Below are 24,129 nucleotides of genomic sequence, written 5' to 3'. Positions count from 1 at the left end.
GAACTAGAATACTGCAACTGGAATTATTTTTTTTTTAACTTCTGAAATATAATTAAATTGGTACACATGGAATTAACAGTACCATGATCCTTCAGAGAATGATGTGTTACCCACTGAATTAGCCTGTCTGGGTAGTAAATCATGTCCTTGTCTAACATGCTAGATGAGCATATCTCACTCAACCAGATAACTTGGCAAATTTTAGATAGAACTCATTTAAAAAATACACATGGGAAATTAAAATCACTATGAAATGAAGAAAAGAGATAGAGAAAGATGAAAAGGAGGAGGTTGAGGGAAAGATGTTCTGTAGGATGCAGCATTTTAAAGAGGCTTTCTTAGCACAGAAGACAAGCTTTGCCTCAAAAAACTGTCCCTCCAACTACCCAACCACCCTCCATCATTCTCTGACACGCCACACACACACACACACACACACACACGCACGCACAAATTCACAGTCTCTAGATTCACAGTCTCTTGATTCAATGGTGAGGCATCCATATATCTAACCTACCTACCTACCTGCCTATGTGCCTATTTATCTATCTAGCGTAGTAATACATGTTAAGGCCAAGGAAGAGGGAAGATAAGAAGTAATAAATATTAAGGAAGTCAGATCGCAGATAAGGGATGTAATGAAATTTCTTTTTTATATTGCTCCTCATTTGGCTCTCAGTACCTATATGTATGAATATGTATATAAACGTGTACATATGTGTGTGTCTATATATATGAATATATATAAATGTATAGATGTGTGTACATATATGTGTGTGTGTATATATATATGGATAACAACACTTGTTTTCTGGCCCTGTCACTGACAGTACCTGGGAACAAATGTACAAAACTATGAGGCAATAAAGAGGAATGAATTAATAGTCTAAGAAAGAAAGAATTTAGAGCCAGATTTAGAAAGAAGAGATTCATACAAACTCAAAAAGAGGAACTCGCAATCTCAGAAGTTCCTAAAGCATAGCTCTACTTGTTAAATGTTCTAAGAAACATATTTGGGGTTAAAAGCCTAATCCAGCAGTTTATACGTATGGGCCCTGCTGTCGAGGAGCATATCCCATGAAGTATATAAAACAAGCATGCCTAGCTCATTAGAAAGAACATGGTGAGCACCGGATGGAAGATGGGGTAGAATAGGACCAGAAGGAAGCAAAATTTGTGATGACCTTCAAAGAATAGGTAAGATTTAGTCAGGTAGCTGGGACTAGAAATGCATTTTAAGAAACCATGATAACAAGGCACTGGACGTATTCAGAAAATTGTTGTCACATTTGAGGCTGACTGTGCAGTAATTATGGGTATGTGCTCTGGAGATAGCCTTTCTGAGTTAAAATCCTAGCTCTATCACTTACTAACTGTAAGACTCCGGGTAAATCTCTTGGATTTCCACATGCCTCATTTTCTTTCTCTATAAAATGGGGAATAATAATAGAAACTTACATAGTTGCTGTATGGATTAAATAATACATGTAAAATCGCTTAGAACAGTCTCTGGAATCCAATAAGTGCTGAAATAATATTAGCTATTTTTTAAATGTGGATGAAGTACAAAGGAAGTATCCAGGATTTTAGCCTACAGGGGAACAGAGGAGCCATATTTCTGGAGAACTTGGGATGCCAGACCGGAGGGGTTTGAACTTAAACCAAGATGAAGCAGGTTTTTAATAACAGAGTATCATAAAGGCAGATCAGTTGGTGTCAGTTTGTGGTAGGAGATATAGAACAACTCTAGCTATCTGACAATACAAAGGGTTGGCTTATGAGATAATGTTCTCCATCAATAGAAGCATTCATAAAGAGAGTCTGACCAACCAAATTCAAGGGTGTTATTAATGGCACTCAGGCAGCAGGTTAGTGTTGGTCAGCTTGGATGGCCTGCCTCTAAGATTTCTTTCAACTATAAGTTCATTTAGGACAAAGACTCTAGGACCAATATGGAAGAAAGATTTGTGCAAGTCACTGCTGGGAGTAGAAATGGTGGGAGGTGGGAAGACACTGGGAAGATTTCTGGTCTAGAATGTTACAGGTAGTTCTCGTCTAGAATGTCAGAGGTGGACGGAATGGTAGAGCTAAGATTTTAACCCACCTCTGAGACCAACCAGTCAGTCCAGCTTCCTCATTATATGGGCAGGAAAACTAAAATTCTTGGATAGAAAAAGTATCTTATGAGATAAATTTAAAAGGAGTGATGTTAGAAGCAGGGAAGCCAGCCAGGAATCCAGAAACCAGACATAAAGTAATAAGAGCTTGGAAGAAGGTGGGAGTAGCAGGAATTGAAAAGAAGCTGGTGGATATGAAGGTTATTGTAAAGGAAGAAAGACTGACAGAATGTGGAATAGGGGATGAGTAAGCAGTGACTCAATGATTTTAATGCTAGCTGAGTGGGAGGTGGGGAGGCCAAGGAAAGAGCCCATTTTACAAGGGGAAGATAAGTTCCATTTTAGACATACTGGGATATGAGGTAAAAAAACATATTCCAGTGGACGGTATCAGACAGTAGAAAATTTTAAGACTAGAGATTCGGGAGCTATGAGTTCTCATTGCTTTCTTGAGGAAAAGAGGAGGCAGGGAAGAATGGGGGGAAGGAGAATGGGGAAAGAAGAAACAGAGAAAAGAGTTATGGGGGAGGGACTGTGCTCTGAGCCTTGAGGAATATCCACAGGACAGAGATAAGAGAGGCAGTGGATTCACAGAGGAAAATGGAGAAACAGCAAGAGAAGATGCAGAATCAAGAGAGTTCAGTGTCACAGGAGCTATACCGGGAGCAGAGTTTGGAGAGGGTCGAGTCCGAATGGTTTGGAAACAATGCCAATGACTGGCAATACTAAGGACTGTTTAAATAATTAAATGCAACATGGCTGTTAAAAAATAGAGTTAACCCTTGTATGCTTTATAGGGAAAGACCTCTAGGATATATAAGTGAAAAAATCAAAGTGCAGAAAATTGTTTTAGTATGCTACCTTTTGTATAAAAGGCAAAATAAAGAATCTGTATTGACATTTGCTTTTGTATGTATAGAGAGGCTCTGAAAAGACACATAAAAATATCTAAGCACAGTTGGAGATAGTGGTGAAACTGAACAGATGAGAGACAAGGATGAGTGGAAAACTATTATCTGCCTTTTCATACTAACTGGCTTTTAAACCACATAGCTATGTCACTATTCAACAAATAATTGAAAAACAGTAATTGTATAAAGAAAACAAGGATGATGAAAACAGTGAAAAGGCCAGTACATTTGGCCCTCAGGAAGACCTCATTGGAAGCCAGATTGGAGAGGATTCAGGAAGACAGGCAGTGAAGGAAATAGAGACACTGAGCATTCATGTATATGAGTATATACAACATGCCTACATATAATGTATGTTTGGAAGGGTATCTTTGGAAGAGTACACAAGGAATTGGTAACAATGATTGCCACTGGGAAGGGAAATTAGGTGGTTTAGGGACATGAATGAAGAAAGATGTACCCATTTATAGTTTTTAAAATTTTCTTCCATGAACATTTCTTATCTACCCACAAAATAACCAGTTAAACAAATAAATAGTGCTAGAAGAGAAGGAAGGAGGGAAGAGGGAGAGAGGGAGGCCACCCCTCACTTAAAAAAACTTATTGACAGAGAGGGGAGTAAGAAGGGTACGTTTGTAGAGGCCGAAAGGGTCAAGTCTGGTTTTTTGTTTATTGCTTACTCCCCTTCTAGTTTGGGAGGCAACTGGAGCATGGGAAAGAACAGGCACTCTAAAATCAGATAAACTGGAATTTGAATACCAGCTCTGCCGGTTACTGGTCCAATGAATTCTGGAAAGTTACTTAACCCTCTTAGCCTTAATTTCTGCATCTTAGAATAGGGACATTACTAAGTACCTCTTGTATGTTGTATTCATCCTGGGAGTCTAATCTGTGTTTTTTAACAAGCTTCCCAGGAAAGTTGTGAAATGACTGATCTGTGAGACCCACATTTGTCCAATGCTATGAAACACAGAGTATAGTCATAACAATAGTTAACAATGGTATTAAAAAGACAATATGAAACACAAAAAGGGGCTTCAGTGTTGAAGTAAAATTCTAAGGTATAGTGACAAGCATAGGATTTGGGGTCAGGTAGAGCTGGGTTCAAATCATAGCTCTACCACTTACTGGCTTGATTACTTGGAGAACATTACTTTGCCCCTCTGAACTTCATTATTTTCATCTGTAAAATACGAATACTACACTTAATTTACAGTGGAGATGAGAAGATTAGAGAGTATGCATTTAAAATTCCCAGAACATAAATATGCATTTAATTAATGGTAACTTTGACCATCACCAGCCTGGAGTTAGGGTTCCCAAGCACATGAAAACAGCAATGCCAATTCTTTACTGTGCATTTCCATTCCCTTGACCCTCTGATCCAGCCCTGAAAACATAAAAGCACACCAGCTATCCCTTTGATTTTTCAAGCACCTATGAGGTCATCCAAAGAATTCCCTCCTGCCCTTTAAACCTTTAATTCATTCTCAAATGATTTACTGGCTGCCTGGCCTCCAAATGGCCATGCTAGCAGCCATGTCCTTCCTATCTGAGGCTCTGTCCCTTTGATAACAACACTGCCTCTGATGGGGTTTACCATTCCCACATTCTATGAGCCTGCTTCTAAGACAACATTTTCAATCTTGGAAGGACTTAATAGAAACAGCGGTAAGGAGGAAGCTAGCATTCTGTTTCTCTCACCAGTGCCTGCAAATGCTGGATCATGTCTCTAAGGCTTTCTCAGTTTGTTTGTACTCCTTTCATATTTATTATGTGATCATGATAAGGACAAACACTTCCTAGGGCACCTTTCAAGGCCTGTTCCTAAAGTCATTCCAGTGGGTGAACTCTCCAACTGTACCCTGGACAGTATAAGAGACGCCCCTATACTGTGTCTTAAACTGTCACAGTACTACTACCGTGAATTTCAACCTGTTCCCTTTAGTGCCCTTACATAACCTAATTGACTGCCACAGAGACAGGAGACCACCAATGATATTAGACCTCATTTGGAAGGAAGACAGAGTGAGTTCCTTTTGACCCTTTTCAGCATTCTCAGCCTTGAGAAAAATAGGGAGAAAAACAATGTCATGGTCAAATACTAAGGACACTTAGTATTTGGACACTTAAGGACACTTAAGACACTGGGCATAAATACCAGACAGTGACTCACATCCAAGGCCAGTCAGACAGAACACGTTAGAGCTTGCTTAAGAAAAAGTGAAAACACACACATACGCATTCACACACACACACAGAGGTGTTCACCCAAAGCTACTGCCTCTCAGCTAAAGCAGCGAAACACTTGAGTTAGGCAGAAGACACACACTACACCCACCTTAAAGAGATAGCAACAAGTGGGATGGCTGTTGTTTTAGGAGTCTCACAGCAACGCGTCCCAACAGCATGGGAAATGCTGCAATCATCAGCCAGCCAGCCTCTCCCACATGCAAACCTCGGAACACAGCTTCCACACAGGATGTGCAGCACAGCGTGACATTCAACTGTTATAAACGAAACTTCAGGCCGCCTGGGGACAAGCAGGTAGCCAATCCCACATTTTCTACTGCTGCCATCCCCCTTCTCATCCTGGGTTGCCTCTGGGATCCTTCTCAACTTCTGCCCCCACAAATATTTTCTTCTAAGTATTCCCTGTGTCTCTAGTTCACATGTGCATGTCATTCAAGGCTCACCCCACTGAGGTGGGGTTTGGCCAGTATATCCAGATCATCTAGTCATATTCTCTTCCTAATTTGGGCTTGGAAGTAGAAAGTTGAAAGGTGACCAATTACTGAGTAAAAACTGTTTGCTTGACTCTTCTTACATATCGTCTAAACCAGCAAACTATGCTGGAGAGTCTACTCTGTGCTGACAATGGTAAAGATATAGAAGATACAGCCATTGCCCTCTAGGAGATCCTGATCCAGCAAACCAAACACAAGACAGCCAAAGTACCCAAAGATGGCTACTGGAAACCAGTACTCTGGCATTCCAAAGAGGGAGTGATTGCTTCCACCAGGAGCAATCAGAGATGATGCCCTATTGGCTTAGAGGTAGGGCTTGAAGGTTACGTCCTACGGCGAGGGCCAGAGAAGTGAGAAGTCCTTCCAAGGATGCAGTGTGAAGTCTAGCCACTGGAAAGAACATCAGGATGGGAAAACTGGAGGCCAGAATTTCCCAAGTGGGTTTGGGAAACAGCGAGGAAACCATTCTGCCTGAAAACCTGGGGCCTGGAAGGATTACTAAGACTAGAGCCAGATGGAGAATGGTCTGTAACACCAGGCAAATGTAGTTTGGGCTCTATTCTACATGCAGCAGGGAACCATTAAATAATTTTAAGGGAGGGAGGAGGGGATGATCAAAGGGAAAAAAACCATTGAGGAGGCCACTACAGTAGTGTAGTTGTTCCAGAATGAGGCTTCTTCCTGCCTGTCCCAGCTCTTGCAAGATCATCCTTTAAAGCTGCCCTTTCCCATCTGAGCTCACTATCTCAGAGCTCATTACTATGCATCTCTTTTGAGTTGGGAGATATATCAATGATGTTTCTTTTTCTGAATGAGACTCCTAATGTTGTACTGAAGCTGGGTCAAGGGCTTGAAAAAAAACAGAGGCTTCATCTGAATCTCTCAGTTTAGATGAAAGTGAAGTATGATGTATCATTTCCATTGCTGCAACAGAATCAATTGTCCCTGGGGTCACTGGTCTCCTCTAAGATGCCAACCTGGTGGGGAAGGGAGAAAAGAGGGGGGAAGGGGAGGGAGAGAGGGAACGAAAGGGGGAAAAAGAAAGCCTGTAGGCTAGGGTGGGAAACACACAAGACGCAGAATACACAGACACTCAGCAAATACTTAAATTTTCCAGAGCCTATGCTTCCACTGCTACTTAAATGCCATGATCAAAGCAAGAGATAGACTAAATATGGAGGGAAAGGAGGGAGGGAAAAGCAGAGGGAAGGGGGGAGAGGGAGGGAGGGAGAGAGAGAGAGAGAGAGAGAGAGAGAGAGAGAGAGAGAGAACACGTACAGCCAGCATGGGGCAAAACCTGATCGTCAAGTGCTTTCCTGGGGCCTGTTCCAGATCACTGTCACTTACAGGCTTAGACTAAAGTTCAGCCTTAACTTAGGGCTCCAACCTAGGGGGTGGGAGATGGAAAGACCCCACCTGGGTCTTAGCAGTGTGAATTAACTCTCCCTGATCCTTAATTATTTTGGCTTTTATTAGTGGTTAGATGGGGAGAGGGATGTAACCTGAACCCTAATGCAGCTGAGAAGGGCTAAGAGCCAAAACCCTCTTTAAGCAGATACAGCATGTGCAAGGTCTGGGCAGGTTTCAGAACACTGCACATTTCTTCAGCCAAAAGCACGGGAAAAAGACACAAATTACATCTTGAGCCCCTTACTTCCAGAAAAGGAGAGCATCACCCTCCCACCAGGGCTCACACAACAGAGAGAAGTTAGCAAGCAGGCGCTTGTAAAAACCAGAGCACTTGGGCAATCTTTTACACAAAAATCTCCCCAGCAGCTACAGATTCAAATCAATTTCAAATATAAATTACAAGCTATTTCATCTTGTCAGGGAGAGGAGCTAGGTAAAGGAACCCATGTGGTCACTAACCTTTTAGCAAGAAATAAGTTTAGTCTACAAAAAGGTAGGAAAGGAGTTAATTTAGACCAAGTTCCATGGCATAAGCATCTTTACAACATTCCAATTTTCAGTTCTTCACCATGTAGAAAATCAGGTGATGCTGCACAAAGTGGCAATGGAAAGGCAATCCAAGAAGAATAAAGAGGGTGTGGGGAGGGCTGGACTGGTCCTAATATTGGCAAGTCTATCTGCACATAAAAGGAATCTTTCCTGGGATTTTCATGTAAGTATAAAGGACAGTAGTGCTAGGGTTTGGGGTCAGATAATCACACCAATTTGCAAAAGTCTCTTAATAATAAAGCAATGTTTCCCAACCACATTTGCAACAAATGAATTTGTAAAGTAAATCTCTATTTCCCCTTTATTGTAGTATGGTGAAGTCACCATTGTAGGCAATGAAATCATTCTTGCAAGTTTAACAATGCTTTTTAAAAAGTCAAATTTAAGAACCAATACTACTGTAGAACATTAACAATGATATTTATGGATTAATAATACTACACTATAGGGAGAGTATAAAACTGCTAACAAGAAGAATGCAGCACAGGCTTGAAACTAGTGGTTTGAGGTTTGCCTTACCAAGGGACCACATTTTGTTTTTCATATAGAGAAAACACTCCTTAAACATCTTGGCAAGTTAACTGATGTTTTTTAACAGCCTCAAACCATTTTAACATTCCAGTCTGAAGTTTGGCCTTTTGGCAGCTTCTTCTATTTTTTTGTTTTGTTTTGTTTCCTATTTGGACTTTCCTATCACTTCAAGTTCTGAGATATACAAAAAGAACTTCGGCCAGTAACACCTCACTTGACTAGGCATCCCACAGATTGGAAGAGATAGCAAGACAAAGTTATGGCCAGGAAAGCCCATTAAATAACAATGCAGGTCTGTTCTACTATCTTTGGGGCATAAGATTGTCTGGCAATTAACTCATTACCACAACAACCAGTAGATTAGTAAATTGTCCGTGTGGATCATTATGTTCCCCAAATAATGTTTTGTCGTTTTAACTGATCAGTGGCCTTAAATAAACATGCTCCCCAACTGCCTAGGGACTTCTTGATTGTCCTATAGACACCGCAGTCTCAGAAGATCCAAAACTGAACTAAACATGGTTGCCCTTCCCAATTCCCATCATCTCTCAGAGCCTTCTAGGTTTTAAATATTAGATTCATCCCTGACTCCTACCTCTTCTTCATTTCTTCAATGGTATGCATTATCACTAACCTCTGGCAACTTACTAATGTACAACAATTCAGCAAATTGCCAAGATGGCTGATTCCTTCAAAATGCCCTTATCTATCCATTCTTCAGGTCTTTCCTCATGGAAGTAATTATGTGATTGTTACTGTGCTCGGTGCCTTAATCTTCAAAGCTCAGATGAGATTGGGCACATTCAGGGTGGTATGACCGTAGACTAGGTGCCTTATTCTTAATACACTGATTATCCAAACAACAAAATGGCTACCTACTTCCAACTTGCATCCATTCTATAGCCCAGTTTTCTGGGGTATCCAGAAAACCGGGCTCAAATCCATTTACCTTTATATCCCATAATTCTGCAAGAATCAAGAAGATCTCCACTGACTCACTTCTGTATCCATCCACACAAGCAATATGACATTGGGCAAGTTACCTAATCTCTCTTTCTTCAATCTTCTCATGTGTAAAATGGAGTTAATAAATGAGCTAATATGTGTTAAGTTAGAAAACTAGTGCCCAGGATATGCACTACAAAGTATTTGTTAGAAAACGAAAGTGACATCTATGGAGCTCTGTGCTGGTTTCATAGTCCATAGGAAGAATAGCTCAGCTCCTAGAACAGGCACTCAATAAAAATTTAGTGAATGAATTAATAAGTGGATTAATGAACAAACACCACATGCCCTGCACTTATGCTGTCAACACACTGCAGAGTGAACAAACTGGTCTCAGTCTTCTGTCTGTGTCTTTAGGACATACAGTGCTTGTACTAACTGGAATCAAAGTCCTTCTTCCTCCCAGGCCTAACTGCCTAAATCCTATTATTCTCCCTCAAGGCCTACCTCCAATTCTTCCTTTTTCCACAAAACACCCAGCCACATCAGCCCACAATGTAATCTCTTCCCACTGAACAAATGTTACTCTTAGATCCTACCCCACAGTTTCAATACCTAAAGCTTTTTGTTTCCTGGGCCTGTAATAATGCAGCTCTTCAACAAAACTGTTACCTCTTTTGAGAATCCAGGGACCAGAGCTTCTATGATGGCTATCTCTTGTATTCTCTAGTTTAGGGTTAGGCACTTTACAAAGTGCTCAACAAATCTGTGTTGACTGGTTGGTTGGTTGATCAGTTGATTGATTGGTTGGTTGGTTGATTAGTTGATTGATTGATTGATTGATTGATAATTGAGAGCTCTTAGGACATTAGCCTTCGAAAGTGCTGGCTGTTCGGACAGTAGCCAGAAATCTTGTCTGGTCTTCTAACTTCTTGCAGTAGCAGACATTACACTAAAGGTGCCCTGACATTTCACGCAACTCCCAATGATTAGGTAACTTCATACACTTGAATTTTCAGGTTCAAAATTTTCTTAAGAGAATTTCTGTTTAATAAGGGACACCTGTGGAATGTGCTTGCTTGCTTTCTTAAATCACATATACTGTTAAAAATAATATGAAATAAATGATAAAATGAATCTCTCTCCCTACTGGACAACAGTGCAGGTTGTATTACTTTCATTTTGCAAATAGGGAAATTGAGATACAGAGAGGAAAATGACTTGCCAAGGGTCACACAAATGATGAGTGGCAGAGTTAGAACTAAACTTAAGTTCTTCTGATTAACAATCCAGTCCCCTTACCCTGATTTGAGATGTAAAACAAAACAAAGACCTTCCTTTGACCCTGACCTCTGAGAAGCAGACATTCATAATATTATCAGTTTCTGCATTAAATTGCATTTCCTTCCCTCCCTCCCCCAATCCCTCATTCTTATAGAGTTCTCTTTTATTTCTCTCTTTCACCTGTGTAAACATGCTATTGTAGAAAGAGCATGGAATCTGAAGTTGGACAGAAGTAAATTTGAATGTCAGCTCTCCGACTTACTATGCGACTTATTTAGTCTTTCACTTAACTTCTCCTGAGCCTCAGTTCTTTATCTGCACAATGGAGACATTAATATCTGGCCTCAAAGAGTTACTGTAAAAGTAAATAAAAATACATGTAAAACACCTAGAAAACAGCAGTATTTGCTATACAGCAGGTCCACTACCTCTCTGATCTCACCATATCTAGGCTTTGACCACCTTTGGGTTCAAGAAGTTGCTGAACTCAGTGAGGCACAACCACACAACTCAAGTATCCAGATCCCTGCCTGATCTACTTTGGCTTGCTGTCTTAATCCTTCCTGATTGCCAATTTAAGTTAATACAGCTCTCCAAACTCTGTCAAGTCCTCTAAAGAATGTGAGAGTCAAGCCTGGTACTTGCTCCCTGAAGCTTCAGGATGCTATCACTCACACTCTCAGTCAGAGTAAGATGCCATCCAAAGCTGCCTACCTGTAGAAGTTTTCAGGGTGGCTTTTACTTACATGAAACACAAACAGAAAGAAGTGGAAAACAGCAAGACAGCCCAACAAAGACAAGGCTTTAGCCTGTCATCCTCTCATAAGTAAAGATGGGGCTACAGCCATGGGACTCTACCCCCTTTCCAGAATAACTAGTCAAACCAGCTTTACTTCTAGCTCTACCTCATCTCACCGCCAGCCCCCTCCCCCAAAAGAAAAATCAGTTTCTTATGGACCGTGAAAGGCAGTATAGGAGAAGCATTGAAAACTTCCCTGCCAGAGGCTCAGGATGAAAGAGAGAAGACCATACAGCTAGAAAACTGTTGAGTGGCATTAGGGTGGAGGCCCAAAGACACCACAAAGGGTCTGTCCGTCACTGGGCTTAACCCTTGATCCTGTCAAATTAGTCCCACCTCCTGCATTCCTCACAGATGTAACATTAAAAGACTTGAGTGAAAGTTAACAGACCATGTCCTCTCTGAGAACATACCAGGAAACAGCCACTTCTGGAAAGATAGGAAGTAGGAGTGTGGAGAAAAGCAATGTACTCCAAGAGCTGCCTGCTGTCAGTCAAGCTTCAAACTTCCACAGTCTAGACCAAGTAAGGATTCTGGGGTCCTTAGCAACCCTTCAGTAAAGCAAGAATTTGTCCCATGGAGGGTCTGAGAAGAAATAGGAGGGTGTGGAGAGCCAAAGTATCATGCCATGATTATTCACCAAATTAATAAGAGAATATAAGGAATATGACAAAGATTTTGTCCATCACTGAAACAGGATAGAGAGAGATGCAGTGTGAGGAAATTTCCCTCTGATTCTATTATGATTTGCTGAGTGTTTTCAAACTTATCAACCTCCACTCTGTGAGTTTCTCTCCTCCCTCTCCCCCTCATTAGAAGCATGGTCAAGCCAAGAGGGACAAAGCTGGTACAGCAGACTAGAAGGGCTCACTGTGACCAAAAAAGAAAAAAAAAAATTGGGTTTTGGACAGAGGGCAGGACAGTCAATGAATGAACAAAGAGGCAGTGGCACTTGAATGACACAGTCCAAAATGTAGGCCTCAAGCAACTGGTGCTCTTGGGTGGGGGATGGGAACCAAAGACTTGACGTGAAAGAAGGACAGTCTAGATGCATGGAAAATGTGTCTCTGTTGCTACTAGGCAGTTATTGTTCTGTGTTATGGTATAGTCATAGATTCACAGTGAAAGAAGAGGAAGGGGAGGTGAAGTCAAGGGAAAGAGGGTAGAGCTCAATTTGAAAGATCAAGTCATCTTGACGTTTGCAACTTCAGTGCCCAGCCAGGATGGCTATCTGACCAAGTAAACATGCCAGTGTGATGTAAAGAAGAACGGATCATCAGTTGCAATACTAATGCATAAGACAATTTTTCCACTTGGCCTATTTACACTGGATGGGGCAGAGAGAAGACTAACCTCTACCCCTTCCCAGTCCTTGGAACATAATCTTTAGCCAGAAAAAAAAATCGTGTCTCAACTTATTCGTTAATGACTTTATTGAATTCTGTGTGAAGGGCATATTTCAGGAAGCACCAGGAGACAAAATTTTGGCTCCAAAGAAGCTGAGTGAAAGTGATCTTGATACCGACATAACCAATATAAAAAGGTCACTTGCTGATTACAAGATAACTCTTAGGGAAACCTGGAATTCAGTTTTGGAGGGAAATGTAACCAAGCACACACATCTGGTCCCAGCATCAAAGGTATGAACACCTTGGGCACTAATGGTAGTGGAATCCTACACTCCCCTAGAACTGTGTAACCTAGAGCAACGTAGAGCACTTTTTGTTCCTAATTTATGAATGCATTGTTTCTCAAGAATACCTTCTATAAATAAGCGGCTTGGAGCTTTGAATTATGTTTCCTGTAGACAGAACATTATAAATGATGGTTAGGTTACATAATTTAATCAGTGATACACTATGGATTAAATAGGTTTATCCAGAACTCTTCTGAATGTAACCATTATAAACACCATTGTGTCAGTGAAGACATGTTTCCTAGACTTCAACACTCCTTCCTTAGACCCCTTACCCTTCATTATTAATAAAGATTAAGCCCCACTCCAATCCACTCCATGATCAAGGCTTTAGTAGTAAGGAAAGGTATTTTCCCAGCTCAGATGACAACTGGTAAATGTGGGGACATGGGGAGAATGAGGCTGTGGATGTAACAACTCCAGCAGGAGTCACTCTTGTGTGTATTCTAGGTAGAGACAGAAGAACCCAGAGCTGAAGGATGGCAGCAACAGCAGGAACTTTTGCAATTAGTGGCAGTGGCAATATGCAAGGAAATAGATATCTGACAGTGGACAGGGACAAAGACTGCTGTCTATATTCCTATGTAGGGACTCTGTAACTTGAGGAGTGTTTGTATGACACATATGGTTAGCATCTTCAATCTTGGAGACAACTATTCTTTCCAGAAGAGGAAAAAAATTAAGTTCAGAGAGGTAAAAAGGAAATAAAAAAGATCGGAATTCTGACTTTAACACTATTCATTAAATGCCATATCCTTCTTCTATTATACAAATTCCTTCTCTGTAACTTAATAACCTCTTTGTTTAAACATATATGCTCCTTGAAGTCAGGGCCTATGTCTTCTCTCTTATATCTCCTACAATGCCTTTACCAAGGCTGGCCAGGGCTAGGGGCAGGAGAAATTCTAAATAAATAATAGGAGATGAAATGTGTCCACCTCAAATCTATTATGTGGCTGTCCCAGATGCCTCCATAGAGACTTTAGGCAGGTATGACTTAACAGCGGCACAGCTACTTCCACTAAAAGATTTTGACACAGGGCCTTGGTATGACATGGCCACCAGAAAGAGCCAAAGTGATCTTCAGCTATATATATATATATATACTTTTCTGAAGAATGTTCATACTCATCTGTGGCCAGATTCTCCTCAGTTACTATATTCAGCTGTGGGATCCATAACTTAAGAGGAACATGGACAAGCTAAAGTACATCAAGAGTGGGAGGAGGAAAGAGGAGGAGAGGCTGGAACCTACATCCCATAAGGAACAGTTGAAAGAGCTAGGGCTCTGCTAGAAAAGTGAAACAAGATAATATAATGTTTGTCTTCAGATATCCCAAGGGCTCTTCCAAGACAGTGAAAGCATTCTTGTTCTGTGTGGTGCTGTCCAGAGGATATAGCTAGGACCCATGGATAACAGGTAAAAGGAAAATGGTTGCAGCTTAACAAAGGAAAAGCGGTCCACAGTCCAAGCTTTCCAACAACAGAATGGATAGGCTTAGAAGGGAATGAGCTCCCCTGTGACTACTGTAGAACAAACCCAGGGACACTGCACAGGAGGAGTCATGAAATGGTTAAGGTTAGACTAGGTGACTTCTAAAAGGCTCTCCTCACTCTGAGACTCTGATTCTAGACTCTGAGATTCTGAGACTCTGATTCTAAGAACAGAATTAGTCTAGGAGCCCCAAGTTAAGTCTGCCACTTGGTGCTTGAGGGCTAGAGGGGCAGGCAGTGAGAGCAGCCCTTCCCATAATCCCTGCTGTTCTTCTTTAACTTTTCTCAGATGGGTCAGCATCTTTTTTCCCCTAGTTCTAAAGAAGCCTAACTATAAAAGCCATGATGTTCCCTCTAGATAATCATCCATAACCTCTAATCTCAAGTCTGAGTCTCTCTTTTTTCTTTAAAGAAATTCCTGGGGAGGAGACTGGGGAAGGCACGGGGGGAGGAAATCATTTTAATTTTTTTAAGGAACAATATTCAAGTGTCTTCCAGCTGGAGTTGAATTATTTTCTTCATGTGAGGTTTTGGAGAGGAAAATCCTCTAAGAGGGTTGGCCTTTTTTAACTTAGGCAAGCATACATGTGGCTTTCAATGGGGTACCAGGTGTATTATGAAAACGCAGCAGGGCCAAAAGTAGTATGGACTCAAAGCTCAGCCAAGGGTTACCAGCCATACCACCTACGCTTCTTGATCTACCTCCCTCCAACCTTCTTTGTATCTCTCTTATGGATTTCTAATCCATGCCTCAAAATGCACTCTGCTTTCTGGGACAGGGCAGCTGGAAAACTGAGGTAGTGGACATCTTTGGTGATTCTAGAGGCAGAAATGAGGAGGGGATTCATGTAGGTAATCAGGCTGGACTAAGCTCCTAAGACGCACACCAGATGAAGGTCCCTTTGTGAGTTCCAGGCACTGGTCTGTAACACAGCTCAAAAGATTTCACAGGAGCTCTCATAGCTCATATAATACCACCTCTGCACCCAATAAGAATTCAAAATCACAGCCAAATTTACTTCCAGCCACAAGACACCCTCAGTCTGACTTTACCCAGATCCTCTTGAGGTGTCAACTGCCTCTCTGTGTGCTTCTAGAAATAAGGTCAGACTAGGAATGGAATACAGACTAAAACAACTTAATGAGCATGCCCTGCCACCGTCCTAGGCTAAGGATGGCAAACAGCATTAGAGTTTGCCCAATTCATTTTCATATAATCTGTGATAAGAGATAGGGCAGGTATGCCTATCCCCCATTGTGCAAATAGAGACTTGGGTCTAGAGAGGCTAAAATTATATAGCAATATCAGAGCACATCAAGTGGAGGGGGGTAAAGCTTCTTTCTCCTCCAGGCTACTCCTCTACCCCATCCCGTTTTGTTCCGGGGCAATAACTAGCCCCACTTGCTTCACTATGCCTGATAGAAACATCTACCAAAAATGAGCCAGGAAAAGGGAAAATACGTCGCATGAGCCTACATATCATCAGACACATCTGATTAGAAGAGAATCCCCATTCCATCCAGACAGTACTACTGAGTCAGTGAGGTAGTATAACATGTTAACCAAAGGAATCAATATGCCAATGTCACGGGCCCTATTCCTTTGTGGGTCATGGTTTTTTTTTTACTTGTTACCAAGATCTCACTTGAAACATGACGATATAGGGAAACATCATAAACTACCCCTTATTATTTAGGATAATCAATAGTATTTTATTTTTTAGAGATGGGGGTCACACTATGTAGCCCAATAATGGTGCACTACAGCCTTGATTTCCTGGGTTCTAGGGATTCCTCCTACCTAAGCCTCCTGAGTAGCTGGGACTACAGGTGCAAGACACCACATCCAGCAATAGTATTAAAAAATTTTCTCTTTCTTTGCCACTTGATTGCCAAGGGCAGACTATACAAGTGTCCATAAATCAGGCCGTTGAATCCCGCATATTCAGGGAAATCAGAGGAACCAGCAGGAATTGATGGTTTCCCCAACTTGATCATTTCCTGGTCCAAAGGGTCTCCCATGACAACTATGAGCTAGACTTTCAGACTGCATGTCCTCTTCTCCCACTAATCACTATTTTTTCAAATTCCGCTACTCCCCAGAAATCTCCACTTGTACTACAAGATATCTGTGAGCATGTATGCCACACCATCCCTGACGCAAACGGCTTCTGTTTTTTTCCGCAAAGCAGATTCTCTGCCATTTTCCACCATGGTTCCTGCACCTTACCTCTGGCTCTCTCTGACCTGAGATTGTCGTAAGTGATTTGGAGTTACTGAAATAGTCCTCTTCTACTCTCTGAGTCCGGACTCCATCAGAGTGTACCTACAACCCAGTCCTCACCTAGTGTGGAACTACAGGCTGGCATGGAAAGGGACACTGCAGTAGGAGGTGAATAAGACTAGATACATCTCTGAAAGTTATTGCCCTGTGCTCCTTCACAGACCACAGTACTAGCAGAAGAATGGGAAACTCTCTTAGTAGAAAATACAATGGACTGCCATTGACTCTCTATATGATAGTCATAGGCAAGCCACTGAATACATCAGTTTCATTTTTCCAGCAGTGTCTCCACAATCTTTCCTGACTGCCTCACAGTGTGGCTGCAAGAAAGTAATGAAATAAAGGATAAGGAAGTACATTGTAAACAGTAACACTGTATGCAAATGAAGCAAAGCTTCACTTTCCTCACTCTGCAGCAACACTTCTGAGAAGAGGGCCAGAGCTAGCATAAGAGATTGGCTATTTGACCATGCACGGTGGCTCAGGCCTGTAATCCCAGCACTTTGGGAGGCTGCGGCAGGCAGATTGCTTGAATTTAGGAGTTGAGACCAGCCTGGGCAACATGGTGAAACCCCATCTCTACCAAAAATACAAAAAATTGGCCAGGTGTGGTGGCGTGTGCCTGTAGTACCAGCTACTCAGGAGGCTGAGGTGGGAGGATGGTTTGAGCCTGGGAGGTGCAGGCTTCAGTGAGCCAAGCTGGCACCACTGTACTCCGGCCTGAGCAACAGAGTGAGACCCCATCTCAAAAGCAAACAAAAATTCTGGCTACTAGATGGTCATGGTATCATTAAAGACCACCCACTTGAATGTCATTTTAGACACAGGGATGCCTAGACCCAGGAAGGGCAAGTGATATACCTAGGATTCCAGAACTAGAGAGTGGCAGCGCAGAGATTAGAACCCAAGTTTTTAATCTACCAACCCAATTATCTTTCCTTCCATCCAAACCAATCAGTGTGTACAGACTAGCAAGGCTGTTTTCAAGAAGAAAGGTGTATTGTTCTGAATCATAAAAGGAAATAAAATTAAGGTAGAAAAATGAAGAGGGAATTAATGAAATATGCCAAAATAGTGTCTTGTCAAGGAAAACACAATACAGGCAACCTTTGTGCTTAAAAAAATACTATGGTCCCTTTATATACTGTTAAGGCCAACCCAGTTATAACTGACTTTTACTGTAAAGGACTGGACTATTTGAGAGGAATGGGAGAAATACTTTTACCTCCTGCATATCTAAATGCATGTCATAATGAGCCTTCATATAATAGGGGTCAACTGTACATTCAGTGGAAAGGGAATCATTAAAAGGCACCCTGCCTCTCAATACATGAAGCACTTCCTCTACAGCTTGGCCAAGGAAACCCTCATCTACCCTCAAATAATCTCCCAGCCAGACCACAAATTGCTGGCTGCCCCATACTTAGTAACACCCCCTGCCATGCTCTCACTGGCTCACACTGGCTCACAAAATGATCCAGGACCACAGCAGCGAGCACTCTCTGGGGTGCTGCTCAAGATGGGTCAGCTCTGGGTAGGGCTGAAAAATGACCCCTCCAAGGCAGGTTGTCTAGGCAGACTGGAAATTCTGTGGGCGGTGTGAGGAGAAAAAGAAAGGGAGGAACTGCCAGACCATGGAGGGCTGCATATCCCATTGTGACCTTGGTGGAAAGAGGGGGGAGAGGTGGAGCTTGATTAGAAGAAATTCCTGAAGGCCAGGATTCCCTTCACAAAAGGATTTGGGTGTTTTTGTTACCAAAAAAAAAAAAAAAAAAAAATGACTTTCTCCAGAGAACCCTGGAGGGAGATAGCCTCGGGAGGGGTTGTGCCGGCAGATGACAAAGGCATCTCAGGCTAGTTAAAATACATGACAAGTATGGGAGGGAGAAAGGGTGCTGGATGAAGATCTGGACTAGTTTGGGGAGGCTAACGATCAGAGGGGTCCCTGCCAGCCCCCCAAATGTTGTCTCAGCATACCTCAGACTACTCAATTTGATTGGTACACCCCATGGCAACCCTCCAGGGTTGCTGGGTGTGGGCCCCAAGGCCTGACGGATCCTCTACACTGCAAGTTAACCAGCAACTCCAATGCAAGGAGAATGCCGCACAGGTTATTGTGGGTGTGTGTTGCGGGGGACATTTACTGAACCCTCTGCTGAGATGTGATCAAAGTTGAAAACCTCCACAAAAAATAGTGGCATTTGTTCCCTGCTGAAAAGACGCATGGTTCTATCTGCAGCCTGAAACCACATCTACAACTTCAACTGCCATTTAAGCGGGTTGGAAGGGGGAGGGCTTTTTGGATTTGAGGATTTAAGAGAAACAACAACAAAAAAATGGAATAAAGTTCGTGAAGTCCGTTCACTTGGCAGTCTGGCACCTCAAGGTGAGTCGTCCCACAAGTCACTCTTCCTGGTAACAGCTCCAGCTGCCCCTACCCCTACCCCTCACCCTCACCCCTACAGGGGAGGCTCGCTTTGGGGTTCTGGAGCACTCAGGAGAGCGCCTCTCTCCTGTCCTCAGCTGCAACTTGGCTTCCAGCAGATCACAGCCTCCTAAAACAAACAAACCCTGGCGGCGGCGGCGGCAGCAGCGGCGGCGGCGGCTGCGGCGGCGGCGGCAGCTCCAGCACAGCTGCGCTCCATGGCGCAAAAGTTTCCTCCACACTTCTCAAAGTGCAGGAAATCTCGCCGGCGCTGGGGCTGGACTCTGAAGGGAGGGGGAGGCCAAGCCGAACCGGCGGCGACGACTCCCTGAGAGCTGAATGGATGTGTGCGCGTCCGGCCGTGGGAAGTGAGGCTGGCAAAAAGCACCAATGCCTCATCTCCGTTCCCACACCGGCCACTAGCCCTGCAACCTGCCTGAGAGGGACGGCCCGCCGGTTGATGGAGTGCCAACGTTGCCAAAAGGACTGCCAAGCCGCGATGACTGTCCCTTCAGTCCCTCACTGTCCCGTAGGGATGCAGGGGCCTCCAAGGAGAAATCCCCAACGGCCGCCACTTCCTCCAGCCCAAACTGAGGGGAGTAACCGCCCCGACGTGGGGGAGCAAGGGCCGCCCCCAGCGTCCTGGTGAGTGTGTCTGAGCGCAAGGCTCTAGCCAGGGGTCAGTCGTGGTCCCAGCTCGTGTTCCAGCCACCCTTAGGGGATGTCTGCGCCCGGACTGGTGGCAGGACCCCTCCGTGCCGCTCAGAGGGGCTTTTGCCCCCAGCCCTAACTAAGTTTCAAAGTTGGCCTGAGGGCCCCGTCCAGCAGCAGCCTTCGCACTCGCTGGTTCATTCAAAGTTGGGCGCCGTTAGGACTTCGAGCCGCCAGTTCTTACCTTAGACACTGTGAGCGGCTCGCAGTGTTCCAGACCCCCCTTAAGGGTGAAGCCCCAGGGTGCCCCCCCTTGCAGCTGCACAGGGACGTACTGGAAGGACCCAGGCCGGTTCTCCATCCTCGGCTGGGCTCAGGCACCGCCGGGCTCCTTTTCTGAGGGGGGCTACGTTGCCTCCGCCCCCAGCAGCTCCGCCACCATCGCCCTCCAGCTCTACGCCACCCCGCACCGCTCCGCTCCGCCTACTCTCCCGGCTGGAGACGCTCCGGCAGCGAGCGAGCGCAAGGAGGAAATGACACGGAGCTGGAGAAAGGGGGAGGGGGGGAATGGAGAAGGGAAAAAAGAAAGAAAAGAAAGAAGGAGAGGCGGAGGGATAGCGCGTAACGGACAAGAAAACGGAGCAATGGGGAGGGGCAGTCACTGGGACCTCGCCTATAGGATCGCTGGGGAGTGAGAGCAAGGCGAGGCCTCACATCAATTGTTACATTGTTTCATTCAAGCTGGGCCCCTCTTTGGTCCTCCTCTTTACTGCCGGGTTCTCCGCCCCTCCAGCCAGCCCAGGCGAGTGGAGGTGAAAGTCGTTAGTGTGGACGGCCCGCGTGGCTGAGTGGGCTGAAACGCTGGCTTCCTGATTAGCGTGTTCATGTTTCTCTGACTGCGTTTTTCTTCTGAAGGTCCCGAGAACGGAGACCTGGGAGGGTTAAAAGGTTTCTAATTTGTGGACCTTGCCTAGAGGGGTGGAAAGCAAAGCAAGCAGGCCAGGGAACACAGTGAGGCTGTGTGTGCAGGCTGCTCTGTGTGTACGCTCTAGGTGTGTGGGGTCATTATGAAACATTGCCCCGGAGCATAGTTTAAATAAAGAAGCACTTTGAGGATGCCCCCTGCTCGGGCTCCCCCGCACCCTGGCTCAGTGTTGGCGTCTATGGGTAGCACTGTGCTTGTGTATGTTCCAGTCATCTGGAGTTCCTGGCACGGCCTTGCACTTGCCCCACTGAGATGAGCAAGCCAGCAATCAGCAAACTTTATGACTAGCAGTATTGTCTCTAAACAAACCTACAGGAAAGAGCATCCATTGATAAGCTGGCCAATTAATAATATTGTGCCTTTGGGAATAATCAGCTTTTAGACTTGGTCCAGAACTTCTCTGCTCATCTGTTCAAGCTTGACCTTGTAGTTCCTGAGCTGGGCTTTTATAACAGACCGAACAAACAGCCACAATAGTAGTCCCGAAAAGCGAATTTGTTACTGAACCTTGTGCCGATTTCTCTGCCTTCACTTGGACAGGTTATCTTCTCTCTTTGAGGTGTTTTCTCTGGAGCCACATGCGGGCAGTGAATTTTTAAAGGGCCTCGCACTAGCAGGGAAAGTGTTGACAACTCAGTAGTGACTCAACAGGATGTTCCGACTCTGTCTGGCCTGTTCAGTCTCTTCTCCTGTTCTTGTGCAGCTTCTTCATGGCCAACAAACACACTGCGGCCCCCTTCCTTCACAGCCAGTTTTCTGCGGTCAAGGTTTCCACTCTCCACTTCTATATCCTCACCTGTCACTGCCTCTTCAACACACTGCAGCCTGCGGTGTGCTACAGCAGGCCACTGAAATGTCTCCCACAGTCACCCCCTCCATCAATCCTTTTTTTCTCAGCCCCACTGGACTGTCTGCATATATGATGCTGCCCTGACTTTTCTTTAATAAAATGGTAATTTAGGTGTTTATAGCCTGCCTTTTAAAAGTCCTTAGAGATTCACATTGGAAACCATCCTCTGTCTTTTAGACTCTTATACCTACAAAGACCATCTTGATCATGTTTATTGTTTTGCGTTTTCCTTATTGAAAGCAGAAAATTTGATAAAATGGCAACTCAACTTATTGACTCTTACTTGTGTTAACCTATGTTATATAATTCATTTGCCCTGTCCCTACCTTGAAACTATTTTTTTTTTGTTTTTGGGATAATATTTCTATGATTGTCACTTGGTAGTACCCAGCGTGTTTCAGTCCCAGCATATCTGTAAAGTTCAGTTCACAGGATTTATAGTCATCACTCAAGGACTGTTAGAATTATGTGTCTAGACTAGAGGAAAGATGTTTGGAAGCCATAGACACACATCTGAGCCCTGGCCTTGTCACTAACTAGATGGGTGACCTTGGGCAAATCACTGAGCTAACTCTTTTCAGTCTCATGTTCTTCCGCTGCAAACTTTAGTTAATAAGCCCTGACTTTCTTACTTCCCAGGCCTGTTGAAAGACTAAGATGAAATAATACATATGAAAACACTTAGGTAAGGAAAAAGTAAAAATCCTCTCACAGCCCTGTTATGAAAGCAAGCACTGAGCTAGCCTTTAACTAACCTATTTTCATTCCAAGCCTTACTCTACAATGATGTCTTGTTGCACTCTTCAGTTTATCCTTTTCATCATTACAGCAGAACATAAATTACCCGTTGTACAAACAGTGCATAAGTAGTAGATATTTTGAACATAAGGTGGCTAGATTATCTTGCTTCTTTATTGATAAAAATCAGTGCTGCTAGCAGGCATATCATTCTTCTTTGTAAGCATACAGTTAGTGGGAACACGATTGCACAGTGGAAAGGGTACTGGGTAGAACTTGAGATGCCTAGATTCTAAGCTAGTTCTGTCATTAATTCACTGTGTGATGTGTGATATTAAGCAGGTTACCCCCAGTCTCTGTAAATTGAAGGGGTTGAGCAACTTGATTTCTTAAGTTCCTCAAGAGTTTGCAAATTCTGTGACTACTTCCTGGCAAGTGCCTAAACATAGTTTATGTGCAAGCAAAGTCTTGATGATGGAGTAGAACCAAGTAAAAAGAAAACAATGGAGAACATTCAAGGGGTGTATTTCTCTGTGTGTATGTGTGTGTGTGTGTGTGTCTGTGTGTCTGTGTGTGTGTATGTAAGTGTGCACATTCACACTGGAGCCATCAGACAGATGATAAAGTCATTCTAAAGTATGTTAAATTGCCTGTGGGGAAAAGGTGGAAAGTCCACTAGGCAGGTAGAAATAGGAAATTGCATATCAAGGAAGGGGTGGTGATTGATCATACAAATTTGGATGATAACCGAGGCCATTGTTTGAAGTATATCATTTCATTCAGAGAAATTAGAATCTTACCCAGAAAGTAGAGTCCTGGATTATGCTAACATGTAAAATATTATGCTAATATTCAAAAGTCAAGAAGGATAAGAAAAAACCCACAAGGGAGTAGACACAGGAGGTAGGCAAAAGGCCAAACAGGGAGAGATAAAAGAAAACCAGGTCAGGTACTTCCACCTCATTAGGAATTCCTCTCAAGGGTCTTTTATTCATTGAACAGCTATTGACAAGTTTCCAGTTTTAGAGGAAAGAAGACTGAAATAGCAGTGTTTCTCTGAACTTTTCTTTTTAAACTTCGTTAGCTGGATCTTTTTTAAAACTCAAATTCGAATACAATTAGCCTCATTGCAGTACCTCCAGCTTTTTGTTGTTGTTGTTGTTATCATTTTTTAAATTTTTTATTTTGTGTTCCCCTGTGGGATCCAATATAGCTCCTTTTTGAATGAAGAACCTTTTAAGATTCTAGAGAAACCTATGCACTCTCCCCCAGAAAGCTACACATGTTCACACAATGCTGTATATACTTTGGGCTGAGACTTATAGACCCTAGCTTCAGAATCCTTGCTCTACCCTAGGCATGGTGGCTCACGCCTGTAATCCCAGCACTTTGGGAGGCCGAGTCGGGGAAATCACCTGAGGTCAGGAGTTCGAGACCAGCCTGGCCAACATGGTAAAACCCCATCTCTACTGAAAAAAAAATACAAATATTAGCCCAGCATGGTGGCACATATCTGTAGTTCTAGCTACTACGGGAGGCTGAGGCAGGAGAATCACTTAAACCTGGGAGGCGGAGGTTGCAGTGAGCTGAGATCCCGCCACTGCACTCCAGCCTGGGCAACAGAGTGAGACTCCATCTCAAAAACAAAAACAAAAATATCCTTGTTCTAGCAAAAGACAAGATTTGTTCTTTTTCTATGTGTCATAAAAACAA

General features: G+C 43.4%; 1 protein-coding gene across 3 annotated transcripts in view; it reads right to left on the bottom strand.

The window, feature by feature from the left end:
• The window catches only part of SHROOM4 (shroom family member 4), a 239,770-nt gene extending 219,282 nt beyond the window's left edge, over positions 1–20,488 (bottom strand). For 2 of the 3 annotated variants that reach the window (XR_001820539.2, XR_001820538.2), the window contains exon 1: positions 20,088–20,204. Coding sequence is in view for 1 of the 3 variants with exons in the window: in XM_017514206.2 (XP_017369695.1) it covers positions 20,088–20,204 (117 nt within the window). In the remaining 2 variants the exon portion in view is untranslated. Of the gene's footprint in view, positions 1–20,087 lie in introns of all 3 variants that reach the window. The other variant, XM_017514206.2, reaches the window with a different exon arrangement.
• Positions 20,489–24,129: the final 3,641 nt, after the last annotated feature.

This window comes from Cebus imitator, unplaced genomic scaffold (assembly GCF_001604975.1).
Source record: "Cebus imitator isolate Cc_AM_T3 unplaced genomic scaffold, Cebus_imitator-1.0 Scaffold520, whole genome shotgun sequence".
Lineage (NCBI taxonomy): Eukaryota > Metazoa > Chordata > Mammalia > Primates > Cebidae > Cebus > Cebus imitator.
The sequence above is the reverse complement of the archived record's forward strand: the minus strand, read 5'-3'. Positions and strand labels throughout refer to the sequence as shown.